The sequence below is a fragment of the Calidris pugnax genome, unplaced genomic scaffold (genome assembly GCF_001431845.1).
Source record: "Calidris pugnax isolate Ruff unplaced genomic scaffold, ASM143184v1 scaffold172, whole genome shotgun sequence".
Lineage (NCBI taxonomy): Eukaryota > Metazoa > Chordata > Aves > Charadriiformes > Scolopacidae > Calidris > Calidris pugnax.
In genome coordinates this window covers 533,430-554,635 of record NW_015090897.1, presented here as the reverse complement: position 1 = coordinate 554,635, position 21,206 = coordinate 533,430, and the positions used below count along the sequence as shown (strand labels likewise).

Genomic DNA, 21,206 nt, shown 5'->3' with positions numbered 1-21,206 from the left:
CCAATAACTGTCACCACTAGTAAGTTCACTGCTGTTTGTGCACTGTGTGTTTCCTCTCCCAGGAGGTGCCATACGGGTTGCAGACCCGTGGGTAAGGGGAAGTGCTTGGGAATGCAGCGTTACCCCTGGGTCAGCACCACTTCACAGCCCCACTCTGCCAATAGAGTCACCGAAACCCAAAAGGAATAAAGGTTTGTGCACAAACCTATTGTGTGCTGGCAACCTACATGAATTGTTTAACTAAGTAATTATGCAAATCCATGTCTCCCCCAAGTTTTAAAACATTAATTGGAATTTTTAGTATGCCTTTGCAAGTGCAAGCTGTTCGATAACCGAACCAGGGAAAATGTGCTTTTTTTCCCATCTCTGGCCTCCCCTCCGAAGCTGTTGCCCACATTCTGCTTCTCGCCGTGTTTGCAGCCATCCCTCCACCAAGGACTGCAGCTTCGGAGCAAACACAACACCACACACACCCCAGCCCCCAGAATAAACCCACAACCCACCCCCCAATTCAAAGCCCCCTCGGAAATAAAAGCCACTTTCCCCAGGCTCCCATGCCCAGGCAGTGGGCTCAGGCTGCCAGAGGGACCCTCCAGAGCACCCGGGCACAGGGCTGTCGGGGCCCCTCACCAGAAAATGGTCCTTGGCCAGGGCAGGGGCCACCTCCTGACCCGGCTCTGGGGAGCAGGGCTTGCATCAGTCACACCTGGGAACAGTTAGTAACCCCAAACCCATCACAAAGTCAGAAATACTCTGCACACCTCAGCATTCAGAGCTACGATGTGTACCCAAAGCCACGTCACCGGGACCTAGAGCTCAGTTCTAAGAATTCTGTGGAAGTTTGTGTTGAAGAACTGACTGCTAAATGAGCCGGGAAGAGTAAAAACCTTCTTAACTGTGCCTGCCAGCACACAGCATGGCCAGCTTTCCCAGGGAAACTAAATCCAAGTCTAAAACTTGTCCCTCTTCTGCGGAGCCTGTTCAGTGACAACACGTTCCTTCCACGTGTGGAAAACTCCTGTGAACTGCAGCTTCAGCTCCCTTTCACCTCTGCACTGCCCCACCTTGGGGCATTTGTGTTCACCCAGATGTAAACCATGTCAATACGTGTTACTTTTGTTGAAACAGAGAGTTGGAAATAATTCCACTAATTCAATTGTTTCTCTCAGTCCTCCTTCATTTTTAAGTATATAAACCCCTCCCCCAAAAAATGAATAAAGATACTTGCAACTTTGGTGCCTATATTCAAATCTACATTTCTTTCTGTCACAGATGATTTTTTTTGTATTCATGTAGGGATTTTTATTAAATTTGTCCATGATCAAATACTGCACTTCCAAATTTGCTAACATTTGCTTACCTCCCCCCACTTAATACCAAGTCTCTAGTTTGCATTACATTGATATTTAAAAAGGTGCAGCTGTCCTTTCACTTTTATAATGTCTAAATGTCATAATTTATGGTGAATATTATGCATGAACTATCTAAAGTTTCTGGGTTTGATCACAGAAGCTGCAGAAGTGCAGACAAACAAGAGGAAGGCACACGAGGAGTTTTGCAGACAAACCAGCAAAGTGCTGGGCTATGCGCTGAAACAGTCTCATCAGCTCTTATCAAAAGTCCTTCATGTGCATTTCAGCGTTTATATTTGCATTAGCTGCAAAAACAAAAAGCTCCAGCGTTTTTTATCCATCTTTTACACCCCTTTCAAGTTTCTACTTTTTCTCATCTACTCTATTCTAACAGGGACTGCTTTTTCATAACAACTTCTGTAAGAAGGCAAACTTTGATTAGTGGAACACCCTAGAGAAAAACATTTGCCATTTAATCAGTACTTTATAATAACAGTGCTGTTGAAATATCCCATTCTTCTCCCTTTCAGCTACCTACAAGTGATGTTTCAGTTCCTAGTACTTTATAATCCGAAGTTGTGCAACAAGCATAGCAGACATAACATTGCTTAAACAGCACAGAACTGATTTCACCAGAGGAACTATCAGCCCTTTTCCAGCTCTTTGGCACAGGAGGCTTCATGGAGAAATGGGAGAGGGAGAGCAGGGACACAGACTCACCTCTGATCACTGCACCACTTCACGCTGCCCCCAGCTCCGCTCCCAATGCCTCTATTGCTTCTGGCAACAACCCAACGTACTTATATTTCATTTTTTACCTAATCTGCCTCCGATGTCTTTCACATTACTGCTCTCATCAGTCTGGGAAAAAGCAATGAAAGAGTGAAGGACTCATAACAATAAACAAGGCATCTACCCATTCATTTCAGAAGGATTATTTAGTGAATGGGGAGGGGATGGCTATCAGTCAGTATTTTTTCAAGACAAATTAACCCAACACGTGGCCACTTCATTAAGAAGAAAGGTTAACCCAACACGTGGCCACTTCATTAAGAAAGAGGACAAGAAAATACAATGTTGCCTCAGTTAAGCATAGTTTAGAGGATCACAAATGCAAGAATTAAACCCACTTTGGGTATGTCAAAATGACTCCCCTGCCTGCAGACTCAGCGTTACCGAATTCGGAGCAGAGATACGGCTTCAAGCTCCAACAGGGGAGGTTTAGATTGAACATTAGGAAGGAATTTTTCACAGAAAGAGTGGTCGGGCATTGGAACAGGCTGCCCAGGGAGGGGGTTGAGTCACCATCCCTGGATGTGTTTAAGGGACGTTTAGATGGGGTACTGAGGGACATGGTGTAGGGGAGGACTTTGTAGAGTAGGGGAGATGGTTGGACTCGATGATCCCAAGGGTCTCTTCCAACCTGAATGATTCTATGATTCTCAGAGCACATGGTACCAGGGACCCTGCCCAACACGCTCCAGCTCACAGCCAGCAACCGCCCAAACACACACCACTCATCTTTGTTATAACAACAAAAAGCAGGGAGGTGAATCTTCCTAAGGGTACACCAGCTCCAGGCCCAGCTCTGTACAAGTCTTCTCAACAGGTTTCGCCCCGATTTTCAAACTCACACTTAACATTAAGCTCTTCCACGCTATATGAACTACTTCCTCCAGCTGAAACGCGTTCCGCTGAAGAGTTAGGTATCTTTATACAACTGGAAATGAGGATGATTTGGGAGATGTTTATAGTGCTATAGAAATCAATATCACAGTTAATATTTAAACCCAAAATACTTTCAGCCAGCAGCAAAACCTAAGTTAGGGCAGGCAAGAAAGAGCAACAGAAGTTACAATATTCCTTATTCACTGGCATCAGTTCTTTTTCTAATAAGTGGGAAGCAGATAAGCTTTCTAAAACATTAACACATTGAATATCAACAACAGTCAGTGTGATTTGCACTACGAGAACTGCCGCAGTATCCCCTTATTGGCAGGCACAGCCTCAACGCCTGCTCTCAGTACAAGCAGCATTTTTACTTGTCAGACACCTCACAAAACTGACTGTGAGACTTCCCAGTAAGCTGCTTAGTACCAGGAAATTGTTCGCCCGCAGGAAAATTGCTGTGCTACTTTACCCTGCTTGTTTGGAAAACTTCCACTCAGGGTCTAGATGTTATAAACCCAGAATAGCCAGAGCTGTACTCGCCTCACAGTCTCACTGAAATGGCATTACAGAGGCAGAGGCAGTTCATCACAGCCCCTACCGCAACCAACGCAGCGGGTTCGAGCGGGGAAGACAGATGTGTGTGGCATTAATCTTTCCAACCCCTGAAATGTCAAGTTAAAAACCTCACAGAAATAATTCCACTGCAGCGCTCTACCAACACTCCTCTCCTTCACCCAGGGCATTCTCACAGGGCAGCTCAGAAACGGGCTCCTCAAAAACCTCACAGAAATAATTCCACTGCAGCGCTCTACCAACACTCCTCTCCTTCACCCAGGGCAGCTCAGAAACGGGCTCCTCTTAAGTCCCCAGCCGAGACACAGGTTTTCCCCTAAACATTAGCAAAGAGAACAATTCTCTTTTGCTGTCCATCAGTTTCCTCAGAACCAGCCCCACACACACACCAGCAACTCCTGTTTCACCAGAAACAACTAGAACCTCAGAACCAGCCCCACACACACACCAGCACCTAGAACTAGAAACCCCACCAAATGACAAAAAAAAAGTCAAAGCTCTTCATTATTTAAGTCCTAAAAAATGTACAGAGATTTAAAAGAAAAACAAGAAAAGTCAAAGCTCTTCATTATTGAAGTTCTAAAAAACATACAGAGATTTAAAAGAAAAACATTTCCCAGTTCCATATCATTTTTATGGATGAATTTTTCCAAAGAAATTGTTAAATTTCATGTAAGGAACTTCAGAGCATTCATTTCTCATGTTGCATTCAAGACGTAATGAGGGCAGAGATCATTCAGTGATTGCAGTTTTCTTAATTTTACCACCCATAGATGACAAACTTCGATCCACTATTCTGAAGCAGTTTTCCCCATTCCCTCCTATAAAGTCTCGTTTCTCTGTAAGGCTACTTTGTACCGGTGTATGAAGCTGTTTAACTCAATAGAATCCCATGATTGAAATCTAACGCACTGTGTCCAAAATGGTCAAAGCCAACAGGCTTTCGGAGTAAAAGTGAAGCTGCAGGACAAGGTGTTGAAAGGCTACGATTGCAGTATTTCAGGACGAGTCTATTCCAAACGCCATATAAACAGAGGCACACGACCAGCTGGCAGTCCCTCCCCGTCGCCGTGCGTGCCGGTGTTCAGGCAGAGTGAAGCCAGAGCTGCTGGCACGGGGTCACTGCAGCCCAGAGGGTACCTCCTCCTGGCATCCCTCTTCCCCCTGCTCTCCATAAGGCCCACGCTGCCCTATATGTTCCACACCACGGCAGACCCCCCAGGCCTTACCTCTGTCGCTGAAGTCATCCACCAGAATGATCTCGGCGATGAGGCTGTCCGGCGTGCGGTTGATGATGCTGTGTATTGTCCGCAGGAGCGAAGTCCAGCCTTCGTTATGGAAGGGGATAATTATGCTCGTATTCGGTAGCTTTTCCAAGTATACCTTGTGCTTGCAGCTGGAGAGAGAAGGAAATGATGGTGTAAGTGTACTGAAAATGCTGCCATCCGTTTGGGCTGTTCAACCGTCCTGGCTTCTGGCACAAAATCCAACAGTGCAATCACCCAGTAATTTCGTGTGACGGTAATTAGCTCATTTAAAACACCCGTACTTCTTACAACATACAGTAAATCTGAACAGCGACAGAGCTGAAGTACCCTGACTCCAATTAGCTTCTTTTCCTTCACTGGAAGCTTTTTCCTGCAAAATGACAGAGGACGTATCTTCTACAGCACTACTTCCAGAGAACAAACCCTCCGATCAGAAAGAATTCTGAAACACAGTATGAAGCAAAAGAAAGTCTGCAACGATCCGTTTTTATCCACAGCAGACAAGATCTGTAGCAGCAGTCTGTGTCAAGAGACAAACTCCAGAAAACAATCCACCACAGTAGGCAAAACAAGTACAACTCCCCATCCAGATGCCCAGAAGGACTGCTGCTGTTATTAAATGCAGAGATAAAACACCACACAGCTCTGAAGATGCAGACTTCCCACCTTCTGCTTCTGGAAGGGAAGCCCTGCACCTTCAGCACCCGCTGGGGCAGCACCTCTGCTCAGCCATCACCCCCCGAGCCAGTGCTGGCTTCTTCACGCCTTTGAGCAAAAACCCATTCTTTAAAATAAATCACAGCTTTGCAGTTCAGTTTCCGCTAATAGCCGAGAACATTTCAGGAACAACGTTTATGTAACTGAAACCGGTGGGATCTCATCTTTGTGTTTCACTGGAAACGTGGGAATCCTGTTGCTGATGTGTCACTCAGCTCTGGGGACAAACGGCATGGTTCCTGGTTCCCCAAGAGTCACATCCCAGTAACGCATCCCCACAGGCAGAAACACCCCAGCTTTGAGATAAACAAAGGCAACAACAACAAAAAATCTTCAACCTGCCATCTCCAGGTGTAAAAGCAGGGCTGTCTGCCGTGCTTCCCAAGGAATAGCTACACGTATCAAACACTGCTGTAGGTTATAATGCTGATTTACATACATTTGCAGCTTAAGTTTGCATTTCCACTGTATAAACTTCACTCAGAAATCAATATTTACCAATTTCTTGTACAGCTGCCACATTGAAGAAACGTCTCAAAGAAATACTGAAAGCTCATACAGTTGTATTTGCAAAATATTAACTGTTATGTAGCTGTGAATAAACAATCAAGTTTTTGGATGCTTTCCTCAAAAATAAGATTTAAATCTGTAATTCAAACATTTCTTCCTAAAACACTGCAACAATGAATTTAATGACAAGTCATTTGCAAAAAAAAAAAAAAAAACCAAAAAAACCAACTTTTGGAAACTTTCTACCAAGCAGCTTGCTGGTAGAACATATGTGCGAGCTGGAGAAAGGAGAGTTGCTTTGCAGGAATGGGAAGAAAACACCACTCATTGCTCAGTGACGGGAAAGGCTCAGTACCTATCCTGACATCTTGGCAGGGAAGAAGAAAAAAATCCACTGCAGCCATAGAATTAAGTAAAAATTCTTTCTCTTATCTGTAGTAAGAGGTAGCCCAAAGGCAGCCCAGGATTAGTAGGGAGCCATTTCAACTGGCACATGAAGAACCCCACCGCCCAAGCCCCCCACCCACTGCTTGGGCTGGAACACACACAGCGATTACACAGCCACAGAGTTCTCACACTGCCCTGAAAGCTACATCTATCCTTTAGCATTTTCAAGGCCCAGTATGATTTTAAAACTAGCAAGTCCTCCCACCCTGTAAAACCCCAAGGCAGCAAACAAAACCACCACGGGAAAACAAGCAAAAGAACCCCCCGCGTCAGACTACAACTCCTAAAGGGCAAGGGGCACAAAAGACCACCCAAAACGCTCAAATACATTACAATGTTCACTCCTTTTAAAAACGCCACCCTCCTGTGTAACAATCTACCTTTTGAAAGAGGTTGCAGTGAAATGTGTGTGTTTGCATGGTCAATACTGTAACCTGAAGTGTATACAGATGGGGAAGGTCATTTCATTTGGATACTCTCATCAATAGTTTCAGATTAATTGCATATTCTGAGTGACGAGGAGAAGCAATATCAACAGACTTAGTTTAAAACTATCTCCTTCTTCCCACAGAACAGATCACACCGTTAGCCCTGGAAGAGAGCCATGCTCAGGAGAGGGAAGAGGGAAACATCTTACATTTTCTGAATGAGTCTCCATCATTCCACTTCGACCTTTAGTCCTCACTTGTATTTATTTTTACTTTGATAGTCATTGCAAAGGTCCCTGCCTATGGATTTCTGGAGAGCACCACAAACCACCAAAATGTCCTTTTCCTACTTTTCTCAAGTAGGTCATATTCACAGATTCATAAAAATAAAACCTTCCATTCACCACCCTGTTGTTAAGACTCTCTGTTCAGTTTCACAGCGATGCCCTCCCCATCTATCCTTCAGCAGGTTAAATTCTGCCTAATACATGAATCATGCACCTACCCAGACTGCTTTATTCTGTCATAGGTACCATAAACCAGTCTATTTAGGTGCATGATTCATGTATTAGGCAGAAAAGATAACAGGTTTTCTATACGCAACAGCAACTGACATAAATCCATAAAGCTTGACATACATAGGTTTATCTTGGCTCGTATTTCAACTCATCTGCATTTTTCTGATGAGAATGATGTTTAAGAACAGGAACCATCAGCAAAGTTATCAGATAAACTACTAGAAAGACACTTTTACCATTAACTGCAACAATTTTGCATCCGCATCAAAGATTTTTAGAGATGTTCTTTCAACACAGGTCCATTATCAAAAATTCCACAGAGTGCACTTGGAGAGGAGCTGACATAAAGTTTGATTGTAGCTTCAAACCAGCCGTGCTTTATTATTTATGCTGGCTCCAAGGTTCTAACATTACTCTTAACACACAACTATTTTATATTTCATCCACTATGAAGTCATGCTTTCAAGACTACATGCTTTTTTGCTCTCACCAAAGTTACCCTAACATGATAACTGCGTTTTAACCACTCCTAGGCAAAATACAGACCCTGATTTCAACAGGTCTCCCCTCCCAAATTGATTTGGTTAATGGTTTAACTGCCCTGTGGAACGAACGTTTCAAAAGTAAGATTCTTGATCCTCCAAAGAAATGAGACATTAAAATCCCAGAGGCTTTCTTATTTCCTGAAGAATGCAATCTTACTGAAATTTATTCAAATAAAAAAAATAAAGCAAGCTTTACCATAGAAAGGAAAGGTGGTGTGTACAACAGATTATTTTATTATTAACTATTACCAGGCAAATTTAACAGTGTTTAAATGAGCACTAATATTAACTAGGTAAAACTTTTTGAATTCTGGTATATATGTTAAATGGAACTGAACTGACTTGCTATGGAAATATTTCAAATACTGCTCAGCAAAATAATTTTATTTTCCAAAGCCTCACATTTTCAGCAGAAAGTTTTGTGAAACTTGTATCATTTTAAAAACAGATAGTCCTTGCAGACATGAGCTCCGAGGGCTGGTTTGAGTGAGAGGTATGGTAGGAGAAACACACACGGAGTCTCAGGATAACAACCTGCCAGGAAATTAGATAGTTTTGCCCACGGGACCGAGGGCAGAGAACTGAACCAGTCTGCCTGGAATTAGCAACACCAAACTGATGTTTCGCTTCAGCTTTGATCACAGTAATTCCCACGGAAGCATCCTCAGGACTGGGCCCTGCCTGCGTGCGGGTACCCACCGCCGTGCCCCTGCTGATAAGGGGACAAATATTGCAGGATGCCAAGAGCGCATTATTTGACAGGTCCTACGCCATTTTCATTACATTTTTTCCCCACTTTCATCCTTCCCTCCATACTTGCGTTCCCTCGGATAACCAAGCAGCTCAGCGGAATGTTAACATTTGGGGCAGGATCCATTAGTTTTGCTCAGAAGCCCACCAAGCTGTGCTGGAGATGAGCCTCAGCAGCGCCTGGCACCGCGGGCACCTGCACACAGTGGACATTCCAACCCAACAGCCCCAGCCTCCGCTCTTCTCCAGAGGGGATCCTCCAGATCTGGGATTGATCCCAGCATTACAGAATGCCAGCTGGGGGCTGAATCCCAGCAGCTTGTCCCTTTCACAGCCAGCAATACACGGGAATGCTCTCTCCTCTCCATACATCACACGGTCCCACCACACACACGTAACATGCCGGCTCTTCAGAGCTTCAAAAGACGGTGGCTTTCAGTGATTAGGACTCTTCTGCCCCTACTATTAATCCTCTGATAATCTCACAGCACCTCTTCCCAATACTTGCCTTCTCTCCTGGAGGCAGGGACTGTATTTTACCACTGACTTCCACAGGGACAACAGCTGATCTTGGATACGGTTTCTCACTGCTCTAGGTATTTGTAGGACTGTTTGTATCAGACATGCCTGCTGTACTGATATGCCTATTCTCATCCTCTTAGCAAGAATGGAGATATAACTAATACACACGTTACTCCCAACGGTGTCTCTAAACACACTCCCAGTAACCGCTCACACTCACAACAGGTCACACAGCACACGGGAGAACCCCAACTCACCATCACTCCATAGGGCAAGTCACCTATTGAACCAGAATAATTTGCTTCTGCAGTGTAAGCCTACTGTATTCCAGTACCATCATAAAGGCAAACTGGGAGGTAGAGGCCCATTGTGTTCTTTTTTTCTTTTAATTTAAAGAAAGTGCGCGGTTCAAATTTTTGTATTTTTAAACCACGCACTTGCCCATGACACTTAAAAATGTGGAACTTCTCAAACAGTCAAATAGTAACTAGTCTTTTAGTTGTGCTTTTCAAAATGAAAAGGTGGCTGCCATCAAGAGAGATTATTTTAAGAGCACAGAAAGCAAGGTCATTTGTTTCAGAAGCACAGGATTCAGATCCTGAATCAACAAGTCGGGAGGGGGTGAAGAAACACAGGTCGGTATCTGGGAGTCACGGCAGGAACACAGTTCAAGGGGGAGAACCACCTGACAACTGAAACTAGAAAAGTCCTTCCTACTGAGCATAAGTATTTTCTGCTCAACCTTAATCGAATACTACAGCTCAACCTTAATAAAGTACCACAGACACTTTCCTCAAGATGTGTCTCTTCTTGCAGTCAAAGGAGGCACTCTGGTGCGTGGGACAGTGCTGAGCACCAGCTTCAGGAGCCAAGGGTACGAGAAGGACAGTGTCTTAGCATAAACGTTAATAGATTTCTGCAAACTTATTATTCAATAAACTCTTAAATCTCAGAATAATTCCTGTGTTAAGTCTGAAAATGACATATAAATGTCTTAGTAGAAATACCCAGGAAGAAAATAACCATGATGAGCAACAGCCACCCTGCTAGTCAGGAGCTCACAGCTGGGAAGCTGGTACCTTAGTGTTCAGAACAAAGGGAGGGGAGGAGACGAGACAGTGCAAGGGGCATTATGCATTTCCCTCGCACAAATCCTCAGAATTAGCAAATAGCCTCAGCAATTTGGACTCTACCAGAAAGATATTTTATAGGCACAAATAATTTTGTACGTACGTCTGAAAAATCTGCAGCAAATGACGATACAGTGACATTTTCAAGACTATTATCATGACTCAAGTAATGAAGCTTGAATTATGCTTTCAAAAACTGCTATCCTTGATCAATCTTGTCTTTCTTGCAAAGATAGTTCAGAACTTACATCTGATATTTCTTGTCAAAGACTAATCCTACATCATTAAATGTGTCCCTTAGATATTTTCAGACGAGATTTCTAAAGAGAGGGCTTCTCTACCAGGGCATGAGCTCTTTCCAAATTATTTTCAAAGCAGTAAGTACCCCGTCGCTACCTCTGGCCAAAGAACCTCCTTCCTCTCCCCCCTCCATTTGCAGATCCATTCCTAAGCACTAACTCTAGTGCCATTCAAGTGTGGTATTTACTACTGTTTCGACAAACTGAACTGGGAAAGCTGCACAATTCTGTTCATCACACACACACCTTCCACAGAGCCACCCATAAGTGGCTGCTGTGAAATCAAAGTTCTTTACAAAAAGGTAAGATAGAATTTATTGTAAATGTTTTGTATAGTGAAAAACGTTAAATACATCATAACTGACAAAGTGGAACTTTCCTAGGAGATTTGCTTTTAGCAGTTTGTTATGGTATCTTGCCCCAGGAGCTCAAGGCTTATTCATTGTCACACCCTTTAACTCACTTTAAACCACTTAATACTGATAATCCCTTTGAGATACAGAATTACTCTGCTGCGCTGAAACAAGAATCAAAACTGAGTTTCTGAACAAAACACTTTCAGAGGCAGTTTCAAAGTTGCAGGGAGACTTTTAGAAGGTTAAAAAATAGCGAGAGGCTCCTCTGTTCCTAAAATACCAACCTGCCCGAGGAAGAAAAAGAAAACCCATCACAGAATCACCTGGAAGCTCTTTGCAGCAGGCACTAATAAAAAACAAGTTGGAAGAGGACCACTGGCAAAGAGAGAGGTAGTAGAAAGCAGGGACAATTACAGGGCTTTGTCACTCACTGCCCAGAGTCCCAAGACCATCACAATCCCATTTTGAGGTCAGCTCTACTGGGTAGAAATGAAGAACAGCATCCTTTTACTTCAAGTATAGGGATAGCTCTGCTTAATTCCCTGATGAGTTTATAATTGTGTGTGTGTGGTAGTCCTAAAACATCATCCTAGCTTTAGAAGAGATGCAGAACCACAAAATTCTCCATTTTTATGGCTTCTCTACTAACAGAAACATGCAGAAATCCACTGCCATTGCAGAAGAACAAATGAAAGAAAATGGGCTTTAAAACAGTGAGGAAGGAGCTGGGGACTGGCTCCAGTTCAGGAGCAGCAAAAAACCACACAGCCAAAGCCAGTTCACAGCAGCAGCAACTGGTTTATCCTGCGGAGAGACCAGGAGTGGTGTTTCAGGCACGTGAAGGGATGCCCACAGTGATGCCATGGCCAGTTCCCAGGCTGGGGGCCTCCCACACACCAACCGCCTCCTTCAGCACCTTTTCTGACAGATAATTCACCGGAGAAGTTAAATCAGAAGTTAAATGCAGACACCCCTGCACTGCACTTAGGAGGCAAGGTAGCCCACCGCAGCACCTACTGGACCATAGCAGTAGCCCACCTCCAATTCCCTCTCTTACAGGGGCTGCCAGAGAAAGTTCAAGAAAACAGCAAGATTTTCAACTTTTTTTTTTCTCTTCATTTTTTTCACGGCCTTTGCCATCACACACTCTCTTAGCCGAGCTGCTTTTTCAGATCTGACCTTTTCTTCCCCATGATTAAAGCAACCACAGCACCCACCAGCTCCTGACAAGCCCTGGTCAAAGCACCAGGACAAAACACTTTCTGGGGCAGATTTACATAGTAATTGTCTGAGCCCCTCAAAGCATCCAATTCATAGCAACAAGCCTGCCTCCCACCCTCCTCCTGTTCCAATCTAGCCCTGTCAGCCCAGCCTGATAAAGCAGTGATAGCCAGTAATTTCTGCCGCCATTTGACAAGGCTGGAAAATTAGCCTGGGTGTGAGCTGATGGAGGGGAAAGCAATCTTTATTTTCCCAGCTGGGAGGCAGGCAGGCAGCGCGGGACACGGCCCCCAGTAAATGTCACAGCACTTTTCCCTGCTAGGGCAAATAAGCCTTCGCCAAAATTTGGTTGCTGTTCTCATGAAAAAAAAAAAAAAAAAAGACAGAGAGAATGATTAAGTTGTACAGTAGAAATAGTTTACATTATTGCCATTAAATGCACTAACAACCAACATGCCATGGACACCAAAGACCACAGGGCTTTGCCCATTTAGGTAGGGTTCCCGCAGCATGCACCTTGTCAGAGCTCAACCAAGGGCTTGTTACTTTAGGTCAAATTGCATCGTTTTGGTCTGTCAGGACAATCTCTCCAGCAGCACCACGTGGCTTTGAAGAAACCAAAGCCCAGGGTTTGCCTCGCTTCACCCTCCAATCCCAAGGTGTCTCCAGCCCAGGGAAGAGCACAGCGGGCAGCCAGTCCTTACCACACAGGGCACTTTCAGGGCTCCAGAGCTTTGTTTTACACAGTAGTGAGGTATGAAACCATCAACCACCCATGGAAAGATCTAACAAAACCTAAAAAAATTAGTTAAAAATAATCACTCTTTAACATGCTTTAACAAACTTACCTACTTACCCATATCTATTAAATCTAGGCTTGGGAAAACATGGGAATGTATATAGTAATTTTATCCTGTCTCAAAATCCCTCACAAGCAAGCTTATACCAGGAAGCATCTTAATACTGTATTTTAGCTTAAACCTTGCACTTTATAATCTATGAATTCCCAAATAGCAGCAAGCAGCCAATTTATCTAATATCTACTCATACACACATTCCCAAACCATATTTTTTTTTGAGAGAGAAAAAATTACAGAAATATCAATGTACTCAAATCTCATTTATTCACACCAAGCAGACTTATCTGATTATCTCTCAAGAGTCAGGCAGACCTTAACATGACCTATAAAAAGCCTCTTTTTTTGAGTCTGGGTTCATTTCCCTTCCCCATACTAGTCTAATCATTCTAGTCTTTCTACAAAGTTCACTAAACATAACTAAGGATTAACAGTAACTCTACAACTATTCTAAAGACACGAAAGATACAGCTAAACAAAATACCCTAAACCAATCCCCTCAGACATCCCATCACATATTCATTTTAGCCTTTCTTAAAAACGCAAGGGCTGGCAACCTGACTGCATTCAAGTATTTTAAGAGAGAACCTTTCAGGCATTCCCTCAACTTCTGCTGCTGATAAGGAGGGAGAGTTGGAGAGTTTCAGTTCAGCAGAACAGGTGGAGAGAAATTTGCTTTTTTTATTCTTGAAAAAGAAAGAAAATCTCATTAGCGTTCAGGGGACAGAGGATCTCACAGCCTTTGGCTGAACACCCGTATTTCTTTGAATATTAAAATGCATTTCTTCTGAGGCCTGTGAAAAATTTAATGTGTAAAAAAACCAACTCAAAACCCACAATGGGCATAGCTCAGCCTTCTGAAAAGGAACGCTGCTGAGGGGCCAGCACCTCACACAGCAGCAGCACTGGGAAACCCGGGCTCCAGCCCACACCTGCTGAAACCAGGCATCACCACAACGGGGCCGGGCACCCTCCCTGCACCAAATGAACACTTCCAGCACAGAATGGACCTCTTTTTGCCCATGGAAACCTAAAACAGACGGGACTTCTTGTGACAGATTGTTCAGGGAAACCAAGGAAGAACTGTGTGTCTGATCTGGGACTACACAAGTTATCAACAAATAATCTACAAACTCTAGATAAAAGGAGACTCGTTGAGATCCAGCCATACAAACATAGCAAAACCTTGGAAGATTATAAATTATAATAATGCCCCCAACTCTGTTGTTATCAGGAATTAACTTGAATTCCTTCATTCACGACTGAAAAGCTACAAAATGGGATGCTCTAGTTTGCAAGGACATGGGGGTTTGACGCAGGATCTACCCCTGTGTATGTCTTGTAGTCACTGTTGAGAGCAGGTGATCGCAATCACTCCAAGCCTCACTGAAATCCCATTTTGAGTTCAAAATGCAAATCAGATCCAGTGTTGTTTGTTTGAATGAAACTGGTATGAACAACAGAATATTTAATAATGCTGAAGGGAGAAGACTTAACAGTAAGTGCTATACTAGATGATTAGAATAAGTAGTATTTGTGACTCTACAACAGAAAACAACATTTTTCTTAGCTTTATCTGGTCTGTTGCATTCCAGACTACAGAAAGCAGCTTGGGGCAGGTGAAAAGGAAAAAACAAACAATACTATTCTTGTGGGGTTTGAATTTTTTTTTTCATATTGGTACAGAATTTCTAACTCTTCAATAGTAATTCCATTGCCAACTCTCAGCACTACCCAAAACTCATCACATTGCTTTCCACTCCAGGTAACTAGAACTCTTATTTTCACTAAATCAGTCCTGAAATCCCAATGAACTGAGATGATAATCCTGTTTCAGATTTTAATTTGAAATTAAAGAAAAAATAAAAAGCCTTTTTTTGGTTTGGTTGGTTTTGGGGGTTTTTTTTGTTTTTTTGTTTTTTGTTTGTTTTTTAACTTAAAGGCAGGAGATGATTCTGGGCAATGAACAGAATTAGCTGATGTAACCTGGTGAGAGCATCCACTGTGAGAAGACTTTTGCACGAGAGTGGGACAGAAATAAGACATCAAGGAGCACTCAGAAATGGAAAAAAAACATTCTTCAACTTCTCTCTCTCAATGAGAGACAGAAAAAGCAGCACCATGGGGGATATTAGAAGGATGCAACAGAAACAAACTAAGGACACAGGGAAGCTGTTAAGTCAGCCTTAAAATAGAAGTTAACTTTCATTTCTCTAGGGATTTTTACAGCACACACTTCAGTGTCTTAAAAAAAAAAGGAAAGAAGCATCAATCTGAATACATCTTGCTGAAGTGCTTTAAATATATAACACTTAAAGGGAAAACCCAAGAACATTATTAAAAAAAAGAAAATCTGAACCTCTCACGGCACCATCATCTCAGCAAGTGTTTAGTTCCACCTATCCCCTCCCAGAAGATGTGTTTTGCAAATCCTGAGCCCAGTTGCCAAAGAGACCAAGAAGGAGAAAGTTCATTTGGGTGAAAAAAGCAAGTTTTGGGTTTCTGCTATCTTTGCATACTTCCCAGAAAGCCAATCACTTAAAAGTGGGACTCGAAATTTCTTTGAAGATTTTGAAGTAATTTTTTTCTTTTTTTAATGAAGTGATTTCAGAAAAATGCAGCAACTCCTATAGCTGCTCTTCCAATTTAAATACATTTTGAGCCAATCTACAAACAAAACACCACTCGGGTTTTGTTGTATTTGAAGGTTCACTTTGTGAATTTTCTCTACTGACGGCAATAAAACCACTCTGGTTGTTTAAAACAAATCCTAGCCAACATTTTCAGGGAATCAGTAGAGATAAGCCCCTACGCAGACGGCGGCACAGCCCTCTGGAGTGTCAGCCAGTCCTCCCAGTTTGGTGTCAAACTTGCTGAGGATATAATCTGTCCCCTCGTCCAGGTCACTGATGAATATGTTGAACAGGACTGGGCTGAGTATTGACCCCTGAGGGACACCACTGGTCACAGATCTCCAGCTTGCCCCTGCTCCATTAATGACAACCCTCTGAGTTCTGTCACACAGCCAGAACTCAATCCACCTCACTGCCCCCTCATCCAGCCCATGCTTCCTTAATTTTCTAATGAGGATGTTATGGGAGACAGTGTCAAAAGCCTTTCTGAAGTCAAGGTAGATGACATCTGCTGCTCTCCCCTCATCCAGCCATCTAGTTATAACATCATAAAAGGCTATCAGATCGGTTGAGCATGATTTACCCTTGGTAAATCTGTGTTGACCACTTCCAATAACTTCTTTATCTTCAGTATATTTGAAGATGGCATCCGGAACAAGTGGTTCCATTTTGACACAGTCAATTAACTAATGGACTCCTCCTGTTACAAGCGTTTAACATAGGGAAGGTTAGAAGGACATGACGTCAGCTCACTGAGGACACCACCAAACCATGGGCCATGTAGGATGTCACTGGACACCACACAAACCCGGCTGAATGGGAACATCAAAGTGATGCCAAAGCCCAAGGGTTCCAGTTTCCCAAACCAGACGCTTTGGTGACAGTCACCCAAGGCTTGGTGGGGACAGAGAAGGGCTGCAGTGGCTTGTCCCTAATCTGTCACTTCTGACAACACACGGCTCCCATGGCTGCTGGGGACACGCAGGGAAATGTCACCGGCTGCGGGGACAGCAGCGGGCAGGAGGTGAGCTGCCAGAAGAGCAACTCTGAAAGACACGAAGGGAGGATAAACATGGCAGCTTCCTCTTAGTTTGGCAATTGTCCTCTGCAGCATCGCTCACAGAGCAGGACGCCTGACAAGCATATTTGTTATGCCAACAGGGCAATTTAACACAGCTTTGATGCTGTGCAGCCACACAGCAGAACTCAATCTCCTTGGAAGCACTCTCTATAAATAGTTTCAGGTAACTTGGCAAAGTTGAAGGCAAACAAAGTATCTAAACAATACAACTTATATAAACAAAATATTTCTTTTGACTTAATTCTATGCAAACAATATTAATATATACAAATTAACAGATAAACGGCGTTTTCTCAAAACACTACATGGCAATTAAAGAGAAAACACCTCCAACAAAAGATTCTTTTTTAAATATTTTTTGTTAATTTCTCCACTGTGAATTATTTTTTAACATCTTCCTGTGCAAACACCTACAGACTGCTCATTCTCTGAGAGGGACAGTCCCACATCTGATGGAACACGAAGCGTTAGTTGCCACCATATTTCTCTTTCCACCCACCATGAACTTCCATCAAGTTCTGTTCCCTTCCCGAATGCACCCAGCAGAGCTGCACAGGAGGAGTGAGGAGACGCCCTCACCTGAAAGATCGTGTGATAAAGGGAATTACCCAAAGGTAGATCCAAGCCTAGTCACGGAGACAATTAGTGCTGTCACATTCCTGTACCTTTCGCCCATACACTAATAGCATAATGCCCCTTTAAAGAAGGGAAAAACACCACATGAAGTTGCTTTCATCTTTACACACAAAGCCAAAAGAAACATTATGGAAACACTCGTCCAAACATTTAGCCAAAAATTGTATGCAACCTGTCACCCTGCCCCCAGCCCAAAAATCCACAGCTATTACCAAATAAGAACCTGAAAAACCATGTGAAATGTTATTTACCACTGCCGACCAAATCACTACCCAGAAACGCCAGGAAAATCATTCTCTAATTAAAAGAGGCCTTCTATAGTCTTAATGTGTTACTAATCAGATGAGAGGTCAGTTTAAATTGCTTGCTCTGTCTGCCTTTTAACGACAATGATACATTTTCCATTTCCTATTTAATGAAACGCTCAGTTTTTGTTTGCTGAGGGTTCATATTTGACCTTCCAGGAAAACAGGTGGTTTAGAAATATACAAAAATAAAAACCTTAAAATCAAGTAGTCCAGGGAACAACGTACGTACTTGGGATGCCGGATGTCTGGCAGGGATCGCTCCAGCGCAATGTTGTTGCTAACGAAGATGTTGAAGCCATTTTCCCTGTAAGCAGAGTCATCGTGGTCTTCTTCTGTAAGAGGGTACGGCTTTCCGTGCTCCCCCTTCCCTGCAACCAAACAAAACAGTTATTTCCATCAAACTGATAGCACAAAATGGACTAAAAATCAGTCAGGCTGAACTCCAATGGGTACCCTGTGCCTGGAACATCGCTAAGGGATTGCTTGCCGTGTCTTCAGGACACTCCCGTTACTGCTGACAGAGAAATACAAAGTAGGTACAAATAACAGGACTCAAAAGTCCCTCTGAATTCACCCAGTTCATCCAGCTTTCGATCTTTCCAGAGACACGATCAGCTTAAAGCCATTATATAGATAAAAATTTAAATTGTAAATTAAGATAAGATCTTTTTGCATAAGAATCCCACTTTCACAGCAAAATTATGAACAAACAGATCAATTCCGGCAATATTTGGTTCAATTGATACAAAGAACCCAGTCATACAGTTGCCCTACACCCCAGCCCTCCTCCCTACCCACTGTTTCCAAGGCACCTCCAGCCCCGGGCTCAGGGTGCCCCGCTCTCCAGGACACTGGGAAGGACACCAAGCGTTTTGCTGGGGGCTCCTCAAACCCTTGCACTCCAAGGGAGCAGCCAGATGCACTCAGAGCTCCTGATTTGGTATCAGAAACAGGTCACTTTGGCTCCCTAAAGAAACCACCTGCTCATTCCCTGACAATGCACAGAGTTTCCACTCCAGCTTTTCATTCCCAAGTTAGTTCCCACCATCGGTTCCTCAGCTGGCCCAGTACCTGCCTCCAGCAGCTGCACCTCCATCCCTTCCAGCCGGCAGCAAACACAGCCACTTCAAAGGAAAAGGGAACATGAAAGCCTTCCTTCTTCTCAACTATTTTTAGCCTTCTCCTTCTCGCAGAGGACGAACCCTCCAGAGCTCCTAAGCCCTTCATGCCTACTCAGGTTCTCAAGGAGCTACCCTTTCCTCCACATCTAACTGATCAGCGTAGAGCCTCTCTGTCCCTCTCCCTCCAGGCCCCCGCCTGAGAAAATGCCTCCTCTTCCCTGAGCTCTTCAGAGAAATGACCCCGCTCCCAGGTGGCTGTGATAAGGGCCACCTGATGCCCAGCTAACGAGGAGCAGCTGCGGGAGGGGTGACGAGGAAAGACCACCAGCTGGGAGAAACAGCCACCAGTACCCTACGAGCATCGAGCGATGCTCTACTTCGTATCGTACGCACACAAAAAGTTACAAACACAGAATATGCAATTATAGGTAGTGGAGTTACTGAATTTTAGAAATTTTTGCAGATAAAATAATAAATTTTTATCCCAAACTGTGCACATGTAATTACAACTTCATTTAAATTCTTAACAAAAATAATTAGTGTTACTTACAAGAGGAAAAGTTAGTTTGTGTTGTGAAACACTTTGTTTACGCTTTTTTCTAGCGGCTATCCTGTCAGTTTTATTTTCAAACATCCCCAACATGCATATAACAGTAACACAATACAAAATCCGAGACTAAGATTCTACGGGTGTCTTCATGATTTCATACCACATATGGGGGAACTATGTTGCTGCAGAAGCAGCTGCCGAGTCAGAGCACTGCTCGAAATGCCACGGTACACTTACATCAGATCTGCTTCAGAACACAGTACCAATAAGCTGATGTAATCCTGCCCCCAAGAAACAGGAGTTTCAGCCCCTCTCTTTCAGCACATATTCTAAGTACACCCAAAGCACTTATTTTAATTTGCCTTTACTAAGAGATGTATCCAGGTGCTTACTGATATAATAGAAATTCCAGAATAAAGTACCTGTATGATAAGACACACTATTGCTAATAGCTGTCTTTTATAATAACTGTAAAAAATACATCTATTTCAGCTATTCACCCAGTATAAAGAAAAGCAGCTTCTTTGCTTTTCCTAAAGGAGTCCATTTTGGCAGGTGAGTATTTTTGATACTATTGCAGTTCCTAGAGAAACTGAGAGCAACCTCCCAACCTTTCCTCCCTGACCAGGGAGCCCCACGGCTGGGCATGAGCCCAAAACCCAGACATGGTGGTTCCTACCTGGAAGGGCTGGGACAGGCTGAACTCCCTCCCGCCGGGGTGACCAGCTGCAGTCCATACATTGCTTTTGCCCTTACACGGGGAGCTGGGCCATGAGGAGAGGTGAAGCAAGACCCTTTCCTAAAGCTGTATTAAAATATCCACATACAGCATTAACAGAAGATTTAACATGGGGCTTTATGAACCCCATGGACATTTCTCCCAACTTTCTCGTTTGCTTGTTCTCCTTCACCCCGCAGCTCCCCCCGGTTAGCCAGGGCTCAGGTGGGCATCTACCTCATCCAGCTGAAAGTCGTTGGCTACTTTCTCTGAAAGAGCTCAGGTGAGAAGGCCCCATTTCTTATGAGTGACCTTGGGAGGAGAGAAACAGAGCGCTTATAAGATAAGGATTAAAAAAAAAAAGAGTATAACTTTGGATAATCCACCGGCCTGATGGGTTTTGAACTGAAAATTTCCATGTATGATGTGAGTCTCCTTGGCATTAGAAATGATCACAAGCACATTAAAACCCTCTTCTGTCACTGCTTTCCTAGGTGGCTGATGGAAACTGCCATCGCTCACACTGCTTTGGAGCTGGCTATCCACAAGTTTACCTAAAATGCCAGGGTGACAAAAGGAAACTTCCCAATGCAACAAAGACTAAAATTCTGGTGACAGAGAGCACGGAGGAGTTTAATGTCCCGTTACTGGCCAGAGGAGGCTACTTTGAACCATCACTGAACAGATATAAACCCTCCTGCTCTGTTTGCTCTGCCTCAGGGAAAAACAGCAATTCAAAAAGCACATCAGGGCAATAAAGTATTGTGGGGAAGAGAGAGAGAAAAAGCCCAACGGTGGATTTTTGGCCTCTTTGGATGTAAAAGGGGGCTCACCCAAAAGTGATGGATAAACCTGACCCAGCTCTAAGTACTGATAATGACTCCCTCTGAGGTTGGTTTACAACTGCAGCATAAACAACCCCAGAACCTAAGGACAATCAGAAGTTTTAGTGCAGTTACTTGGATTTTGATTTTTCAAGGTGGGGGGGGGGGGGG

General features: G+C 43.6%; 1 protein-coding gene across 1 annotated transcript in view; it reads right to left on the bottom strand.

Annotated features, from left to right (window-relative positions):
* GALNTL6 (polypeptide N-acetylgalactosaminyltransferase-like 6) overlaps window positions 1–21,206 on the bottom strand; it is a 327,656-nt gene that overhangs the window by 171,435 nt on the left and 135,015 nt on the right. Inside the window, exons 3-4 of the mRNA XM_014948400.1 lie at window positions 18,052–18,190; window positions 4,826–4,992 (exon numbers count right to left, since the gene is read on the bottom strand). Coding sequence (XP_014803886.1) covers window positions 4,826–4,992; window positions 18,052–18,190 — 306 coding nt within the window. The remainder of the gene's footprint in view (window positions 1–4,825; window positions 4,993–18,051; window positions 18,191–21,206) is intronic.